We start from the raw sequence: 17,941 nt of genomic DNA, 5'->3' as shown, positions 1-17,941 counted from the left end.
CCAGGTCTCCTGCAGATTCTTATCTTCTGAGCCAGCAGGGAAGCCCCAGGAGGACCTGTTGTCAAATCAGCTATTATTTCCCGATCCTCCACCAGGGGGCGCTCTTGCGTGCGCCAGCTCCGTTTCTGCAGAGACTCCGGGTGTCCTTCCTGGCGGAACTCGGGTGACCTATGCTGCATGCTCTGCTTAGTCCTCAGTCGTGTCCGACTCTTTGTGACGCCATGGACTGTAGCCCTCCAGGCTCCTCTGTCCATACTCCAGGCGAGAATACTGGAGTGGGTTGCCATGCCCTCCTCCAGGGGATCTTCCCGACCTGGGATCAAACCCAGGTCTCCCACATTACAGGCAGATTCTTTACCGTCTGAACCACCGAGGAAGTCCAAGAATACTGGAGTGGGTAGCCTATCCCTTCTCCAGGGGATCTTCCCGACCCAGGAATTGAACGCGCTCTCCTGTATTGCAGGCAGATTCTTTACCAGCCGAGCTACCAGGGAGGCCCTGGAAGAAGGCAACCCGGATTGAGTGGGTGTGGACAGGGTGGCAGAGAAAGAGCTCCAGGACCACAGGGCTTCTTAACATGGCACGCTAGTCCCAGCCTTTTGTTCGTCTTGAGGACTTAATTCTGAGAGAAACAATATAGGCTGAAACCTCAGAATGTCCCTTAAGGAGCAGAACCAGCTGTAGGTGCAAAATAGCTAGTCTTTGTTTATTCGACACGGGCCAAAGTCTTGTAGTCAAACGGTGAGCTTCAGGTCCTTTAGACAGGTGGGGCCCAGGTTAATCTATCAGCCTACCATGATTAAACATCACTTCACCTTGAGATGGGCTGATGGATTCTGTCTGTGAGTGGAGCCAGCACTGGTGTGAGAAATAGCAAATAAGCAATCATGGTATTAATTTCACTGTTGCACTCCTCTGGGGATTTCTTGCTGCTGATTCTTGGCCTGGTCAGGCCTCTGGCTCCATCCCTCTGGGGCTGTGTCTATGTGATGCAGAAATGCCTCGTCTGTTTGACAAGTGGTGGTATAGGAAAAAGGAATCTGCCAGACTGACTCGCCATAATGGATGTAAAAAGCACCAGCACAGTACCTGGCCCTTAGCAGGAGATCAAAACATTTTAGTTAGGGGTTCCAAATGCTCTGTTGAAAGTTTCAACTAGAAAAATTTTGACCTGGGTTCGATCCCTGGTCCAGGGAAATCCCACATACCTTGGAGCAACTAAGCCTGCTAGCCTCAACTACTGAGCCCTGGTGCGTCTAGAGCCCATGCTCCTCAAGGAGAAGCCGCCGCAGTGAGAAGCCTGTGTCCCGCACCTAGAGAGTAGCCCCCACTCTGCAAGTAAAGAAAGCCCGTGTGCAGCAACAAAGACCCAGCACAGCCGAAAATAAATACATGAATCAATAAAAAATTAAAACATAATTAGTGCCTGTGTAGGTTGCTGTCCTGGTTTCCTAGAACTGCCCGTAACAAATTACCCCACACTGGATGGCTTCACATGACAGAAATTTGTCTCTCAGTTCTAGAAGCTGGAAGTCTTAAATCAGGTGTTGGCAGAGTTGTTCCTTTTTGAGGTTTTGAGCATGTGATCTCCCAGCCTCCCTGGAGTTGTATGGTCATGCTTGGTGTTCTGGCTTACAGACACATCACTCCAGTCCCTGCTTCTGCATGCTCACTGTGTGTCTCTGTAAATCTTCCTCTCCTTACCAGACCTCAGTCACTTGTATTTAGGGCTCACCCTCATCCAGTAAGACGTCATCTCAAATTGATCATATCTGCAAAGACCCCATTTCTATGTAAGATCATATCCACAACTGCTGAGAATTAGGACTCGGATAGATCTTTCCCAGGGACCCAACCAAACTCCAGCTGCATGTTATTAAGGTTTGAGTCTCAGAACTCCAGACCCTTCTGTGATGTCCACCTGTCCTTGATTGCTGTGTCCCCGCTGAAACTGGCTTGCATGGGTCTTTAAATACATATTTAAATATAGTTGCACCCATTGGGGTTACATGATTAAGTGCAAAATTTTTTTCTAAAGGTTACCCCATCCTTAAAAAAAATCAAACTATCGACTTGATGGTGGGAAGCAGAGAACTTAAGTGGAGAGACTGGCCCGGAGAGGCTCCCCAAGGACACTCCGTGTGGCTGCTCACGTGTTCACAAGGAGGATGAAGCACTTCACAACTTAATTCAACTCTATTTTTCTTAAGTTTTAACAACCTACCAGAGTACATCATCAGGGGATGTTAAATCAAAAGCACAACTCTCAGCGCCGTCTTTAAATTTGATGACCTTCGAGTAAGACCCAGACAGGCAACACCAGAATGAAGGAAGCTGCCCAGAGGCCCAGATTGATGCAGATGGTCTTGTTCCTGGTTATCCAGCTTGTCAGTCGAAATGGCTGGACGAGAGCCAAGTACCTGCAAAGCCAGTGGAGAAGGGTTTGGGAACAATCAATAAAAGCATTGAGCTCCAAGGATGAAAGGTTCATGACAAGAGTAAATTATTAGTATTATGATCCTCCCTGAAGCACACCTCTATCAGGGTGAAAGAAAGTTATATTTTTTAAGAGCTGGCTGGTACTTGTAGAGAAAACAATTCTTGACCCTGTAAGTCTGAATAAACCACTCACTGATACACAGCAGTCACTTCCATAAAGACCCTGAAAAACTCTGCCATGCAAACTTTTTTATGTTTGCTGACCCTTTTATATTTATTTATTTATTTGGCTATGCTGGCTTTTAGTTGTGCTCTCAGTTGTGGCACATGGGATGTGGCATGCGAGATCTTTAGTTTCAACATCCAAAATCCTCAGTTGCAGCATGTGGGATCTAGTTCCCTGAGTAGGGATCGAACCCTGGCCCCCTGTGTTGGGAGCACGGAGTCTCAGCCACTGGGACCACCAGGGAAGTCCCACAACCCTTTTCTTTACAAAGGTGCTTCCCTTGTGCAGGAGGCTCTGGAAAACTGCCTCTGAGTGAGGGCAGGGAGGTTCCCTCCAGATGGGAGTGGCCTACTTCCCAGGAAGGTGTACGGATGTAGGACCGGAAGGAGGAAGGAGCGATGGCTGGCGGGAGGATCTCCAGCAGCATGAGGTTCAGGCCCCTGGGACAGACATCCTGCTTAGATGGCGTTAGAGTCAGGGCCAAAGGCTCTTAGAGGTTCAGGTCACAGAACGAACAGTGAGAATAATCAAACATGCCTAGTACAGACAATGCAAATCCCTCCGAGACCTGAAGCTTGAGGCCGATGGGGGTGTGGAAGTGGACTAATTTCATGGGGAAAGGGTTCTCTTTTTCTTTTTTTCCGCATTTTGATCCAGAAAAAAAGATAATCATTAATTAGACTTGAAAATCCTGATAGAGCAAACATGTTTGGTCCTCCAGCAAATCCAAGAATAATTTTTCAGAGACAAGCTAAAGTATGAAAAAGCTCAGATCCAGAGGAGGGGATTTCAGAAAGCACAGTTTTGAGGGGCCTGGGGGCTGTAGGAAAGCAGGATTAGTGGGCATTCGATAAATGTGAAATATGGTCTATGGTTCATTAATTTTCTCCAAGATTTTGTAGAGCTACTTAATGAAGATTTATGAAAATGGACGCCTCTGTCTCCTCACTTTTCAATTCTGCACTCAGTCAAGGGAGCCCTTGCAGGGACAGGCTTGTGGCCCCGGGTACCTCAGCCACCCCTTCTTCCCCACGCTGCACCTGCGTTACCAGTCACCTGTCACTAAGGACACAAACTCCCCTTCCCTCCCTGCTGAGGAAGGGAATCGGTAGTGATTGTAAGCAGCCCCACCATCTGTCTGTCTGGGATTAAAGACAGTGGAGTCATGGCTTGGAGTCATGGATTAAAGACATGGCGTCCGTGGGTTAGGGAATCGTCTCTGATGACCTTCCCAGCTGAAAACCCTTCAGTGACTTTTTTTTTGCCTTTCAGATAAAATTCAGAGCTCTCACCATGACCCTTGAGGTCTTTTCCCACCTGGCCTTCCTGTCACTCAGGCTGAAGTTTGTGCTGGTCTCTGGCCTTCACTCAAGTTCTGTGTCTGGCGGTACCAGGTACCTGCTATTCAGCCCATCTGGCAGGACCTGCCTCTAGTTCCTGCTGCCTTTCCTATCATCCCCATTAGGTCTTCCTCTTGGAGAAGCTTCCCCTGACCGCTCACTCCATACGAGGGCCCGTGACTATAAATTTGGATTTTAGGGGACTCTACTCTTCCTTCCTAGGATGTATCATTGTGTGGAAATAGTAATACACATTTACCCATGTGACTTCTCACAGAATGTCTGTCTACACCTCTGGAATGGAAGCACCATGACGGCAGGAGCCTTGGCTATTAGTTTAATGCTGCTGTATCTCGTGTGTCTTGCATGGTTCCTGGCATATGGTCCATGCTCAATACATATTTGTTAAATGAATGAATAGGGAATTTTGGCTTCTTTTTACTGGCTTTGTTGTTGTTCCAGAAAATTTAATTTAAAAAGTAACCACTAAAAAAAAAAAGTAAAAGTAACCACTAACAAAAGTCTAGATAGCTTTCACCTGGAGACAAATATTTTTAATATTTTGGGTGTTTAAAATTTTTTTCATATGACTTTAAAGGTAGGAACCCACTATTAAAATATTTCACATACTTGCAATTATTAAGTAATCAGAGAAAGGAAAATCAAAGAGTTTGGGGAAACACTTGATATTTATGGTCTACTGAATTGGAGATCAAACCAGTCAACCCTAAAAGAAGTCAACTGTGAATATCCGTTGGAAGGACTGATGCTGAAGCTGAAGCTGCAACACTTTGGCCACCTGATGCAAAGAGCTGACTCACTGGAAAAGACCCTGATGCTGGGAAAATTTGAGGGCAAGAGGAGAAGAGGAGAGAGGACAAGATGGTTGGATAGCATCATTGACTCAATGGACGTGAGTTTAAGCAAACTCCAGGAAATGGTTAAGGACAGGCAAGCCTGGCATGCTGCAGTCCATAGGGTCACAAAGAGTTAGACATGGACTTAGGGACTGAAGAAGTTGAAAATTAAAATAAATGTATAAATACCACATACTGATGGCACTGACATTTAGTTTTGGTATTACAGAGAAAACTTCATTTCTGTTTTACAAAATTACACATTTTCTTGATTTTTTATGAATTTAATAGAGTTAGAACTACAAGAAATTCCAGAGGCTGGGAAAAAAGTTCAGTGTTACAAAATCTTCATTTGTCTCTGGCTGTGTGATCCTCTGGGAGAAAGATAAAGGCCTGAGTATCTTTATTTGAAAGTAAAACCTTAGCATTTTGTGGCCATAAGTTTAAAAAAAAAATACATGCTATTCAATTGTGTAAGATACACACGCACACATATATACACTTAGAAAAACCCTGTGAAGATTAGGAAATGTTCTGTGGTCTGTTCTAAGGCAGACAATGTGCTTTCACTTTATTTGCAGTAAGAGGTTTACAGAAGAGGTTCAGTTTCCCCTCTTAAAAGAAAAAGCCAATACTCTTCTGCCTTCATGGTACGTATGTGGTATGAAGCAGCTTTTATTCTTCTGAGAGTGGGATCACAACAGTGAAGCTGCTTCTCTGCAGTGCTTCCTGCCCTGCACAGGGCCCTGGCCCTGGTGTTGGAACCCTAAACTTTCCAGGCTTTATTCCACATACTGTGAGCTTTGGTGGCATCAGCTGAACTAACCAGACCTACCTACCTAGCATGTAGATTAAAAAATGTGATGTTAATTATAAGTTGAGAAGTATACTCTGCATATTTTGAGAATTCTTTTGTAGGAAGGCAGCAGGATTTAAAAAATGCATTAAACATTACCATCATTAGTCATGCCTGAATAATAATGATCCAGCAAATTTGATTTATAGGAATGCTGCTATTCCTTTGTTCAGCCATCTGATGAACTGCTCATCCCTTTCCAACCCTAAAAGGCCCTGTTGGAAGGGTAAAAGAGGCAGAGCTCAAGAAAGAGTCCTCCATGGACTCAGAGAAATTTAAGACTAACATTCATTCATTCATAATAGCGTTTGAGTGCCCACATGCCAGGCACTGTTACACAGACACTCGGAATGTACTGGTGATCAAAGACCCTGCTTTTGTGTAATTCACATTCGATGGGTGGGGGAAGCTAGACAAGAAACAGCACACACTTATCTCTGTATACTGAGGAAATTAAAGTCTGTAATATGTTTAAAGCAAGAGAGAAAGAAAAAGTAGATCAGAGCAAGAGGGACTAAGTGTGCTGGGTTGGGACTGGGGTGGAAAGAAGGTGGATGAAGATTTTACATGGATTTTTCTCTGAATGGGCGAATTACTGTTGTGCTTTTTACCATTGTCTTCAGGATTTGTTTCTGTTTGGGGCATGCTGCTGAGGCCTGATGTGAAAGTCCACACCATCTAGATGCCACAGGGAACATCCTAACACCCTAGCTCACATGCTTTCTACAAGAAGTCAGATGGTGAGGTGGTTGCCAGCTACCTGCCATCTCTAGAGTTGGGCAGCCTGGCTCTGAACTGGGCTTCACCACTCACTGGCTCCACAAACATCTCTCCATCACCATCATCTCCTTGAGTAACATTAGCTTACGAGTTTGGTAAACATGGCTGTGACATGTTCTGGGATTGTTGTTCAGTTGCTAAGTCGGGTCCAACTCTTGGCAACCCCATGGCCTGCAGCAGTCCAAGCTTCCCTGTCCTTCACTATCTCCCCAGGTTTGCTCAAATTCATATCCATTGAGCTGGTGATACAGTCTAGTCATCCAGTCCTCTGTTGTTCCCTTCTCCTTTTGCCTTCAGTCAATGTTCCGGGATATGTTTGGTGATGTAAAATGGCAGCATAGGATGGTCTTCTTGTAACTCTGGCTTCTCTTCATAGCCATAAAGAAGCCCTCTATTCCATATATTCTCTAAAGCTGCTAGGTGATAACAAGGGTATGTGAGATGTAGAACTTACCAGAAAGAACCCTGAACAGGGAGTGAGGAGAGCCACTTCAGTTATCAGCTCTGCCACTGACTCTGTGTGTCTTTAGCTGTTTCCTTTACTTCTCAGGACTTCAGCTTCCTTCTTGCAATAATGATGGGCAGGCGTGGGGGGAGTGAATTCATTCTGGTTGCTAGTAGTTCATGATTTTGTGGGCTATTTTCTTGCAGCCAATTGTAAATGAAACTGAGTTGGAAAGAATGATTGGGGAAGAGGAAATGTTCAGTGTTTTAAGTTTTCCATTAAAAAATGGACCTCTGTGAAAGTTGGAAAAATATTAACTGATTTGTCCTACAATGAAACAAATGAATGGAGAAGAGCTTTGCTATTACAAACCAGCACTGATGTTGCTGAAATTGGGATGACCTTGGGGAAGTACAGGAACCTCTAAATTAGGTTGAGATATTTCGGAATCTCTTCACTTAGCTGTCCACACTCATTACAGTCATGATGGCACTATGGGCAAACTGGTTGCAGGGATGTGATGATCCTGCAGAGAGGCCCCCCGAACACCCACTGTCCTCCTCGGGCCCACTGGTAAATAAGAAATGGCATTCCAATGATGTGGACCAGATCAGCCACAGCCAGGCTACAGATAAAAATGTCAGGAATCATTTTTTTCCTGGACCTAAAAGACATGGAGGGAAAGCTGAGGATTGACATTGAGAGGGTACACCTTCAGTTTATGCCATCTGTTAACAGATTTTTCAATTGCTAAAATTAAGTTTAAAAGTTAAAAGGAGAGCACCACACATGCACATATGAATGCCTTGTCTTGTGTATATTCAAGCGTTTTAAACTATTTGTTTGATAACTGCCTGCCGTGGTTTAAAAATATGTCCACAAATTCTTTGATATTGCTTTCAGGAGGGTGTGGCCCAATTCCCTCCATTTGAGAGTGGGTTGAATTTAGTAACTCACTTTTAGTGAATAGGATGTGATGGAATTGACAGTATGACATTTGAAATTTGGACATAAAAGCACGGAGGGGTTTTCTACTTGCTATCTCTTGGATTGCTTTCTCTGGGGGAAGCCAGCTGCCCTCTTGTGAGATAATTCAGGTATCACTATAAAGAGGTCCACGTGGAAAGGAAGTGAGTCCTCCTGCCAACAACCAGCACCAGCTTGCCAGATCTGTAAGGGGGCGACCTGGGGATGGATGCTCCAGTCCCAGCCAAGCCTTTGGATGGTCATCTAAAGATGCACGGCTCGACTGCAACAGCGAGAGAGACCCTGAGCCAGTCACCCAGCAGGGCTGCTCCTGACCCTCAAAACTGTGTGAGAGAACAAGTGTTGATTGTTTTAAGCCACTATTTTTTTTTTAATATAACATAACCACGTTTATTTAAGAATGCACTCCAATATTAAATGGCAAAGTTCAACAATGCAAAATTGAAATTATTTTTGCCCCAACATAATAGTTTTACTCATGGTAATATATATGTTTCAGTGCTACTCTCTCAATTCTTCCCACCCTCTCCTTCCCCCACTGAATCCATTAGTCCATTCTCTATGTCTGCGTCTCCACTGCTGCCTCGAAGATAGGTTCATCAGTACCATCTTTCTAGATTCCAAATATGATATTTGTCTTTCTCTTTCTGATTTACTTCACTCTGTATAGTATGCTCTAAGTTCATCCAGCTCATTAGAACTGACTCAAATATGTTCCTTTTTGTGGTTGTGATATTCCATTGTGTGTGTATACATGTATATATATACCACAACTTCTTCATTCATTAATCTCTCAATGGACATCTAGATTGCTTCCATGTCTTAGTTATTGTAAATAGTGCTGCACTGAACATTGGAGAGCATGTGTCTTTTTCAATTATATGGGTATATGCCTCATAGTGGGATTGTTGTCATATGGTAGTTTTATTCCTAGTTTTTTAAGGAGTCTCCATACTGTTTTCCATAGTAAGCCACTAAGTTTTGAAGTAATTTCTACACAGCGACAATTATACCAACTCTCATTCATGCAAAAGATTGGATTTACCTATCCCTAGCATCAAATATGGAGAAGGCAATGGCAACCCATTCCAGTACTCTTGCCTGGAAAATCCCATGGACCGAGGAACCTGGTAGGCTGCAATCCATGAGGTCGCTAAGAGTCAGACACTACTGAGCGACTTCACTTTCCCTTTTCACTTTCATGCATTGGAGAAGGAAATGGCAACCCACTCCAGTGTTCTTGCCTGGAGAATCCCAGGGACGGCGGAGCCTGGTGGGCTGCCGTCTATGGGGTCGCACAGAGTCGGACACGACTGAAGCGACTTAGCAGCAGCAGCATCTTCAAATACAGCGAAACAGGAAAAATAAATGTTTCCACTGTGCAATGTGATTTTTTTCCCTCCACTGAAGCTGTTAAGTTCAAATCTCAACTGAAGTCATTGTTAAAAAAAATTTCAGCCATTACTTAGAAAGATTCCAATAAAATCTAACTCAAAGAAAAGTCTATTAATTAAGACCTTGAAATCCAGACTGTGTAGAGTAGACATATGAAATGACTGAACAGGTGGTGAGAGAGCTTTCCATTCTCCTGTTTGGGAAAATGAAGGCAAAATAATTTTCCGAGAGCAGAAATTTTAATGTAAAATTCACTTGATCCCTATTGTCAGAGTTGGAACATTCAGTAATAAACATGTATCACTTTTATCTAGGAGATATTATTTATTAATTCAACAAATATTTTATTGAACACCAGTTATATGTCAGGCATAATATTGTGCTTTGGGCTGCAAAGCTAAATAACCTGTAAACCCTAATATTAAGAAGCTTATAGTCTAAGCATAGGTAAATAAGTGATGACTTTACAATGTTATGAAAGAAAGCTAGAAAAAGCACAAGGACCACATAAGAATAGTCTCTCCTCTCTCCTCTGGGGGTGGTCAAGGCATATTTCTTGGAGGAAGTGGCATATGTGCTGAGAACATATAAAGATTTAAATAGCACAGAAGAATTAGCCCGAAGATTACACCACAATTACTAGTTCACTCTGGATCTGGTGCTATTGCTTTGTTGTTTGAAAGCTAGTGGGTTACTTTGTTATCCAGAGGCTGCAAATTCTACAGCCTGTGAACTTTACGTCTAAGCCATGAAGGCTCATGTGAGGCATCAGTCAGGGCCAGGATATTTTACCCAGGCCCTGGCCCCACACACCATGTGAGGAAGTTTCTGCCATCAAATCCTTACTCAGCAACACACTCTGGGCATTGTTGAGTGACTCATACCAGAAAATCCAAGAAGAGTGTTGGGGAAAAGACCATGTCAACCAAAAGAGCTGCTAAGTGGCTGTTCTTGCTCTCTAATCCTTTGTCCCCTCCAGGTTTTCCTCCAGGAGAAGGGTCAGTGCGGAGGAACTGACACTAGAGGTCAGCTGGAAAAAAAAAGAGCAGAAACACAATAATATAAAATCCTATAAATCTTAGTGTGTTAAATAGATGTTGTTTCCATCTGAATTGGGATGTAACCCATAAGTGGTTGCATAGGTCCTAATTGCAGCAATTAGACCTGTTCCCCTTGCTCTCCCTTCAGACAGGTGCCCAACATTGACTGATTAGGAGTTATGGTAATTCCTTTGTTGAGGACAGTGCAGGTCATTGCCTGGCAATTCAAAAGAATTAAATAAAGTGTTTCTAGATGACACTGTCTATAGCAAAAGAGAATTCTGAAACAAGTGATATATTTATCTGGTCATAGATACTAGGGCAACAAGTATAACACATCCTATTATTGCTTTTTTTTTATTAACTGAAAGTAACAACATACAAATTAAAAGTAATTAAATAGGAATGGTAAATTTTCTAAGTATATAACCTGTATTCTCCTTTTAGATCTAATTAATCTTCAGATTTCCTGTTGTCAGACTTCATCAGATTTCTGTTTCTTATGAATGAAACATTTAAAATAAAAAGATGTAAACCAATGATCATTTCAGCTAACATGTTTTCCATATGGTTAATATGACTGTGTCTAAATATGATAAACTAAGGTATACCACAATACCACGCAATAAATGATATTGTTCAGTCGCTCAGTGGTGCCTGACTCTTTGCCACCCCATGGACTGCAGCACCCCAGGCTTCCCTGTCCTTCACTGTCTCCCAGAGTTTGCTCAGACTCATGTCCATTGAGCCAAGGATGCCATCCAACCATCTCATCCTCTGTCACCCTCTTCTCCTGCCTTCCATCTTTTCCAGCATCAGGGTCATTTCCAGTGGTTCTTCACATCAATTGCCCAAAGAATTAAAGCTTCAGCTTCAGCATCAGTCCTTCCAATGAATATTCAGGGTTGATTTCCTTTGAGATTGACTGGTTTGATCTCCTTGCAGTCTAAGGGACTCTCAAGAGTCTTCTCCAGTACCACAATTTGAAAGAATCAATTCTTTGGTGCTCAGCCTTCTTTATTGTCCAGCTCTCACATCCATATATGATTACTGGAAAACCATAGCTTTGACTCTATGGACCTTTGTTGGCAAAGTAATATCTCTGCTTTTTAATACACTGTCTAGGTTTATCACGGTTTTTCTTCCAAGAAGCATCTATCTTTTAATTTCATAACTGCAGTCATGATATGGTTTTTACAAATCATACTTTGGAAGAATATTTAATCAAATGGGAAAGTGAAAATGTTAGTTGCTCAGAGATGTCTGACTGTTTGAGACCCAGTGGACTGTAGCCCACCAGGCTCCTCTGTCCTTGGGACTTCCCAGGCAGGAATATTGGAGTGGATTGCCATTCCCTCCTCCAGGGATCTTCCCAACTCAGGGATCTAACCTGGGTCTCCTGCACTGCAGGCAGATTCTTTACTGTCTGAGCCACAGGGAAGCCCAAATGGGAAAATACTTATTGAATAAAAAAAAACATCAACTATGTAACTAGTTATGACCCCAAACTTATTTAAAATACACTGAAATAGTATGTCTGAGTAATCACAGTAATTATGTTTGATAGTAGCTATATGATTGATTTTGACTTATTCTTTATATGTTTAATGTATAAGAGAAATTCTATTAAAAATGTTTTCTTTTTGCAGCGAGAAATAACCATATCTCAGTTCAGTTCAGTTGCTCAGTCATGTCTAGCTCTTTGCAACACCATGGTCTGCAGCACGCCAGGCCTCCCTGTCCATCACCAACTCCTGGAGTTTACTCAAACTCATGTCCATTGTGTTGGTGATGCCATCCAACCATCTCATCCTCTGTAGTTCCCTTCTCTTCCCACCTTCAATCTTTCCCAGCATCAGGGTCTTTTCAAATGAGTCAGTTCTTTGCATCAGGTGGCCAAAGTATTGGAGTTTCAACTTCAGCATCAATCCTTCCAATGAATATTCAGGACTGATACCGGTTGGATCTCCTTGCTGTCCAAGGGACTCTCAAGAGTCTTCTCAACACCACAGTTCAAAAGCATCAATGCTCCGGCACTCAGCTTTCTTTATAGTCCAACTCTCACATCCGTACATGACCACTGGAAAAACCATAGCCTTGACTAGATGGACCTTTGTTGGCAAAGTAATTTGCTTCTTTTTAATATGCTGTCTAGGTTGGTCATAACTTTTCTTACAAGGAGCAGGTGTCTTTTAATTTCATGGCTGCAGTCACCATCTGCAGTGATTTTGAAGCCTCCCAAAACTAAATCTGTCACTGTTTCTACTGTTTCCCCATCTATTTGCCATGACATGATGGGACCAGATGCCATGATCTTAGTTTTCTGAATGCTGAGTCTTAAGCCAACTTTTTCACTCTCCTCTTTCACTTTCATCAAGAGGCTCTTTACTTCCTCTTTGCCTTCTGCCTTAAGTGTGGAGTCATCTGCATGTCTGAAGTTATTGATATTTCTCCTAGCAATCTTGATTCCAGCTTGTGCTTCATCCAGCCTGACATTTCACATTATGTAGTCAGCAAATAACTTAAATAAGCAGGGTGACAATATACAGCCTTGACCTACTCCTTTCCCGATTTGGAACCAGTGTGTTGTTCAATGTCCAGTTCTAACTGTTGCTTCTTGACCTGCATACAGATTTCTCAGGAGGCAAGGTGGTCTTATATTCCCATCTCTTGAATTTTCCACAGTTTGTTGTGATCCACACAGTCACAGGCTTTGGCATAGTCAAAGGCTTTGTCATAGTCAATAAAGCAGAAGTCAATGTTTTTCTGGAACTCTCTTCCTTTTTCCATGATCCAGTGGATATTGGCAATTTGATCTGTGGTTCCTCTGCATTTTCTAAACTTGAACATCTGGAAATTCATGGTTCACGTACTGTTGAAGACTGACATGGAGACTTTTGAGAATTACTTTACTAGCGTGTGAGATGAGTGCAATTGTGCGGTAGTTTGAGCATACTTTGGCATTGCCTTTCTTTGGGATTGTAATGAACACTGACCTTTTCCAGTCCTGTGGCCACTGTTGAGTTTTCCAAATTTGCTGGCATATTGAGAGAAGCACTTTCACAGCATCATCTTTTAGGATTTGAAATAGCTCAACTGGAATTCCATCCCCTCCACTAGCTTTGTTAGTAGTGATGCTTCCTAAGGCCCACTTTACTTCGAATTCCAGGATGTCTGGCTCTAGGTAAGTGATCACACCATCATGATTATCTGGATCGTGAAGATCTTTTTTGTGTAGTTCTTCTGTGTATTCTTGCCACCTCTTCTTAATATCTTCTGCCTCTGTTAGGTCCACACAGTTTCCTTTGTTGAGCCCATCTTTGCATGAAATGTTCCCTTGCTATCTCTAATTTTCTTGAAGAGATCTCTAGTCTTTCCCATTCTATTTTTTCTCTTTATTTCTTTGCATTGATCACGGAGGAAGGCTTTCTTATCTCTCCTTGCTATTCTTTGGAACTCTGCATTCAAATGGGTATATCTTTCCTTTTCTCCTTTGCCTTTTGTTTCTATTCTTTTCGTAGCTATTTGTAAGGCCTCCTCAAACAACCATTCTGCCTTTTTGCATTTCTTATTATTGGGGATGGTCTTGATCCCTGCCTCCTGTACAGTGTCACAAACCTCCGTCCATAGTTCTTCAAGCATTCTATCAGGTCTAATCCCTTGAAACTATCTGTCACTTCAATGTATAAATGTAAGGGATTTGATTTAGGTCATACCTGAATGGTCTAGTGGTTTTCCCTACTTTCTTCAATTTAAGTCTGAATTTGGCAATAAGGAGTTCATGATCTGAGTGCATATATGCAATAGGTTAAATAAAACCAAAAAACACATGTAACACCATGCATATAGGATGATGCTTTGCTGATCAGCTTATTCTGCCCTTTATTTCTGGGTCTCCTTGCTAACTGGTATTTGGTTTATTTGGCCAATAGGAAGCACTGTTGGAGGGAAATTGGAGGGTGAGAAGAAAGGATAGGCAGGGTATTTCCTTCCCCTTTGTGTTGTTGGCATCTGTGGCCCTGGCTGCCTTCCTCCCATGGCTCCACCTCCTCCCCTGCAGACTCTGTTCCTTGGGCCCAGATCCCACTGTGGTTGCAGCCCCCAGTAGCAGCCCACATTTCCAGGATTTGTTAAGCTACATTTTTCCCCCTCTATCCAACCTAGGTCCAGGAAAGGGGTGGTGGCCTTGGGGTAGCTTCCTAATTTTGTTTATCTCTGAGTTGCCTCACTAGTCCCTGTTTGGCATTTAACTCTCATTGAATTAAATTCCTACTGTGAGTGTAAAAATTAATAAATTGAAACCTCAATTAAAATGGAGTCAGAGCACCAGAAGGGGATGCTCTCACGCTCTGCAGTAGCAGAGCTTGAAGAGAAGAAAGACCTCCTCTTCTTGCCTGGCAAAAGCTTAGCTAATGAGAGACTGTTCTTCCCATGTTGGATGGGTCTTGCCCGTGGCTTGCCATAGCTGCAGATCCCAAATTGCTGTACTTTGGTGAGCCCGAGTAAACTCCACTTTTGCTGGAGAAATAACTGGCAGTCCATTTGTTTTGAGATCAGCATGAGCCAACTCCAATGGATTAGCAGTGATTTATTTCATAAGGAGCTGTGCTGAAAAAGAATTTTGAGTCATCACACAGTCACTGGGAAAGGACAGACCTGTGTGATTAGAGATGACTGCAAAGGATGGGAGAGTTTAGAGCAGAGTGACATATTTGCTAACTCTGCATAAAGAGAACCGAATTGGAAATTCTAATTTCATTTCTGTGACTTCATTTATTGTGTCCTTGAGGGAAGACATTCAACCCCTTTAGGTTCCAGAGTTGTCTTGATGCATTGGACCATAGCAATGAGGGTCTCCAACCATCTTTCCCGTTCATTTAAACAGACGTGGCTGTGAGGTTCGTAGCATCTAAACATATCGTTATGTGTGCAGCATGGGTGTGGGTCAACCCCAACAACAGCTTACATGTGGCTGATACTCGGAGAGCAGCAGAGAGCTGGGTCAGAGGGGGCTTTAGTTATTATTTCAGCTGGGTGGGAAAAAGGAGGAGGCTTGTTTCACGCATTTCCCATCTTTGTCTTAGCAACTGGATTTCCATCACTGGGCCATTAGTATTCCTTCAGGAACACTCACTATCCTTCTTGTAACCTCTGTGTAAAATGTAGACACCACCTGGGGGAAGTGGTTAAAAAGTAAGATGTTTCAGTAATTCATGATTAAGTGTGAATTAGTTGACTTGACAACCAGTTGAGGGCAGGGGAAGACACAATGGGAACATTTTATTTATAGGGAGACAAAGCATCCTTGCGAGCGTCTCTGCCCACTGGGTAACAGTCTGTCAGCAGACAGGAGAAGGATGTGTTCAGGACGTTGAGGGTGGTGGGGGAGGACCGTGGAGAAAATTGGCATCTCCTTTATCGAAGTAGTTCCCCAGGACCCACTGTGGCTACGGAGAATAGTTGAGTAATGGGGCTGAGTTCATAAGTCCCTCTCCCAAGAAGAAAAGGGGGAAGTCTCATGTTATAATTGGACCAATTTTCCTCCTACATTTTTTAATCTGGCTCCTTTTTGACCTGCTATGAATTTAAAATATGACAGACCAATAGTGATCTGGCCTTATTACTTTATAGTTACACTCCTAAAGCACAAATCAGTTTTTAAGAAAGCCATATTAGATATCTTATTCCAGAAGCTCCATCTTCTTTAAATCTATTATTTTCAAATATTTGTAGTCTTCCATTGGCAAAGTCAGAAGTTAGGTTATTTCTTGCTTCCTAGTGTCACTAATGATCTGACTATTCTATTCATTCTCTTCTGATACAGTATTTATTATAAATGAGAAAGCCCTAAATCTTCTTTAAGTGTATCTATTTCTCCTTATTTTTAGTGTAGTACTACTAATATTCAGTGTATCCTTTAACTGAGCTACCTTCTGTTAAGAAGGTAACAAGTAAAACATCATGGCAAAGCATGATTAGAAACATTAATGCAAATTGCCTTAAAAATTTTGGAGATTAATTAACAAAAAGTGTTAAATTTTAAGCCCAAAATATTAAAACTAATTTACTTTCAAATGACTTTGGACTGATTTATAAATTTTTGGAGAAGAGTTTGCAAAGAAAAATATTAACAGTTTAGCAATAAAAATAAAGACTAAGTTGCCTTCAAATGAGTTTTGAACAAATAAAAGGTTTATCTTAAAAGCTCTATTAATATGTATCTTCTCACATGTTATCTATAAAATGGTGATGATATGAAGAAGTAATAGATTTTTCACAATCAGTGCAAATAGTTTGTAAGGATGACAGCTCAGGTTTTCCCTCTTTCCCTCTTTTTTTTTTTTTTTTTTCCAGTTTAATGGCAGTTTACTTACTACTGAGAAACTGTTTCTAGGAATTACAGCTCAATATTGACTTTAAGAAGAGCTCGCATTCCAAATTTCTTCTTTTTGCCAGGTTGGTCTCCATGTGAGTGGATGGAATCAGGTCCATTGTCTATTGGTGTAATTTGAGAGGGACCAAGAGATTTCTCTGGCTCCAAATATTTCTTCAATTGCTTGTCATGGGGCCTGAATTTCACTCGAGTCTTTGCAAATAAAAGTTGTCTGTAAAAATGCAACCGTTTCTGGAGGACTAACACCTTATAAGAATTTGGTTTCTGAACTGTAGGACTAACGCTCCAGAGGCATGAGGCACACAATTTGTATCCTTAGGAGTGAGTGAAAGTTGCTCAGTCATGTCTGATTCTGTGATCCCCATGGACTATTCAGTCCATGGAATTCTCCAGGCCAGAATACTGGAGTGGGTGACCTTTCCCTTCTCCAAGGGATCTTCTCAGGGATTGAACCTAGGTCCCTTCTCAGGGACCCAGGGATTGAACCTAGGTCTCCCACATTGCAGGCGGATTCTTTACCAGCAGAGCAGCTAGGGAAGCCTAAGAATACTGGAGTGGGTAGCGTATCCCTTTTCCAGTGGATCTTCCCAACTCAGGAATCGAACTGGGGTCTCCCTCATTGCAGGCAGATTCTTTACCAGCTGAGCTACCAGGAATTCTTTAGGACAGGATGGCAGAAATTCTGAGGGGCATGAGGAAAGATGGAAGGAGAAGTGATCAGGTGCAACAGGCAAACAGTGAGCTGGAAACCGCACCCCCCACCCCAGGACTCTATTAACTTTCATTTTAAAATTTTTATTTATTTGCTTATTTTTGGCTGTGCTGGGTCTTTGTTGCTTTGCCCAGATCTTCTCTGGTTGCAGGGGGCTGGGGCCACCGTTCATTGTGGTGCTCAGGCTACTCAAAGTGGCTTCTCTTGTTGCAGAGCATGGGCTCTGGGGCTCCTGAGCTTCGGTAGCTGTGGTGCACCGGCTTGGTGGATGCAGCTCGTGGGCTCTAGAGTGTGGTTCAGTAGCTGTGGTACATGGGCTTAGTTGCCCCAAGGCAGGTGGAATCTTCCTGGACCAGGGATCAAACCCATGTCCCCTGCACTGGCAGACAGATTCTTATCCACTGTACCACCGGGAAAGTCCTCTATTAACTTTCCACTCCAAGCTATTGCCTCCTTAGTTTTCTGAGACT

At 42.7% G+C, this 17,941-nt stretch overlaps 1 protein-coding gene across 1 annotated transcript in view; it reads right to left on the bottom strand.

The window, feature by feature from the left end:
• MCHR2 (melanin concentrating hormone receptor 2) overlaps nucleotides 1–17,941 on the bottom strand; it is an 88,189-nt gene that overhangs the window by 67,188 nt on the left and 3,060 nt on the right. The window contains 5 exon segments of the mRNA XM_065911407.1: nucleotides 2,225–2,301; nucleotides 2,303–2,423; nucleotides 7,409–7,456; nucleotides 7,458–7,607; nucleotides 14,730–14,746. Of these exon segments, the coding sequence (XP_065767479.1) occupies nucleotides 2,225–2,301; nucleotides 2,303–2,423; nucleotides 7,409–7,456; nucleotides 7,458–7,607; nucleotides 14,730–14,746 (413 nt within the window).

This window comes from Muntiacus reevesi, chromosome 19 (assembly GCF_963930625.1).
Source record: "Muntiacus reevesi chromosome 19, mMunRee1.1, whole genome shotgun sequence".
Taxonomy (NCBI): Eukaryota; Metazoa; Chordata; class Mammalia; order Artiodactyla; family Cervidae; genus Muntiacus; species Muntiacus reevesi.
Note: the sequence above shows the minus strand (reverse complement) of the source record. Positions and strands in the feature narration are given on the sequence as shown.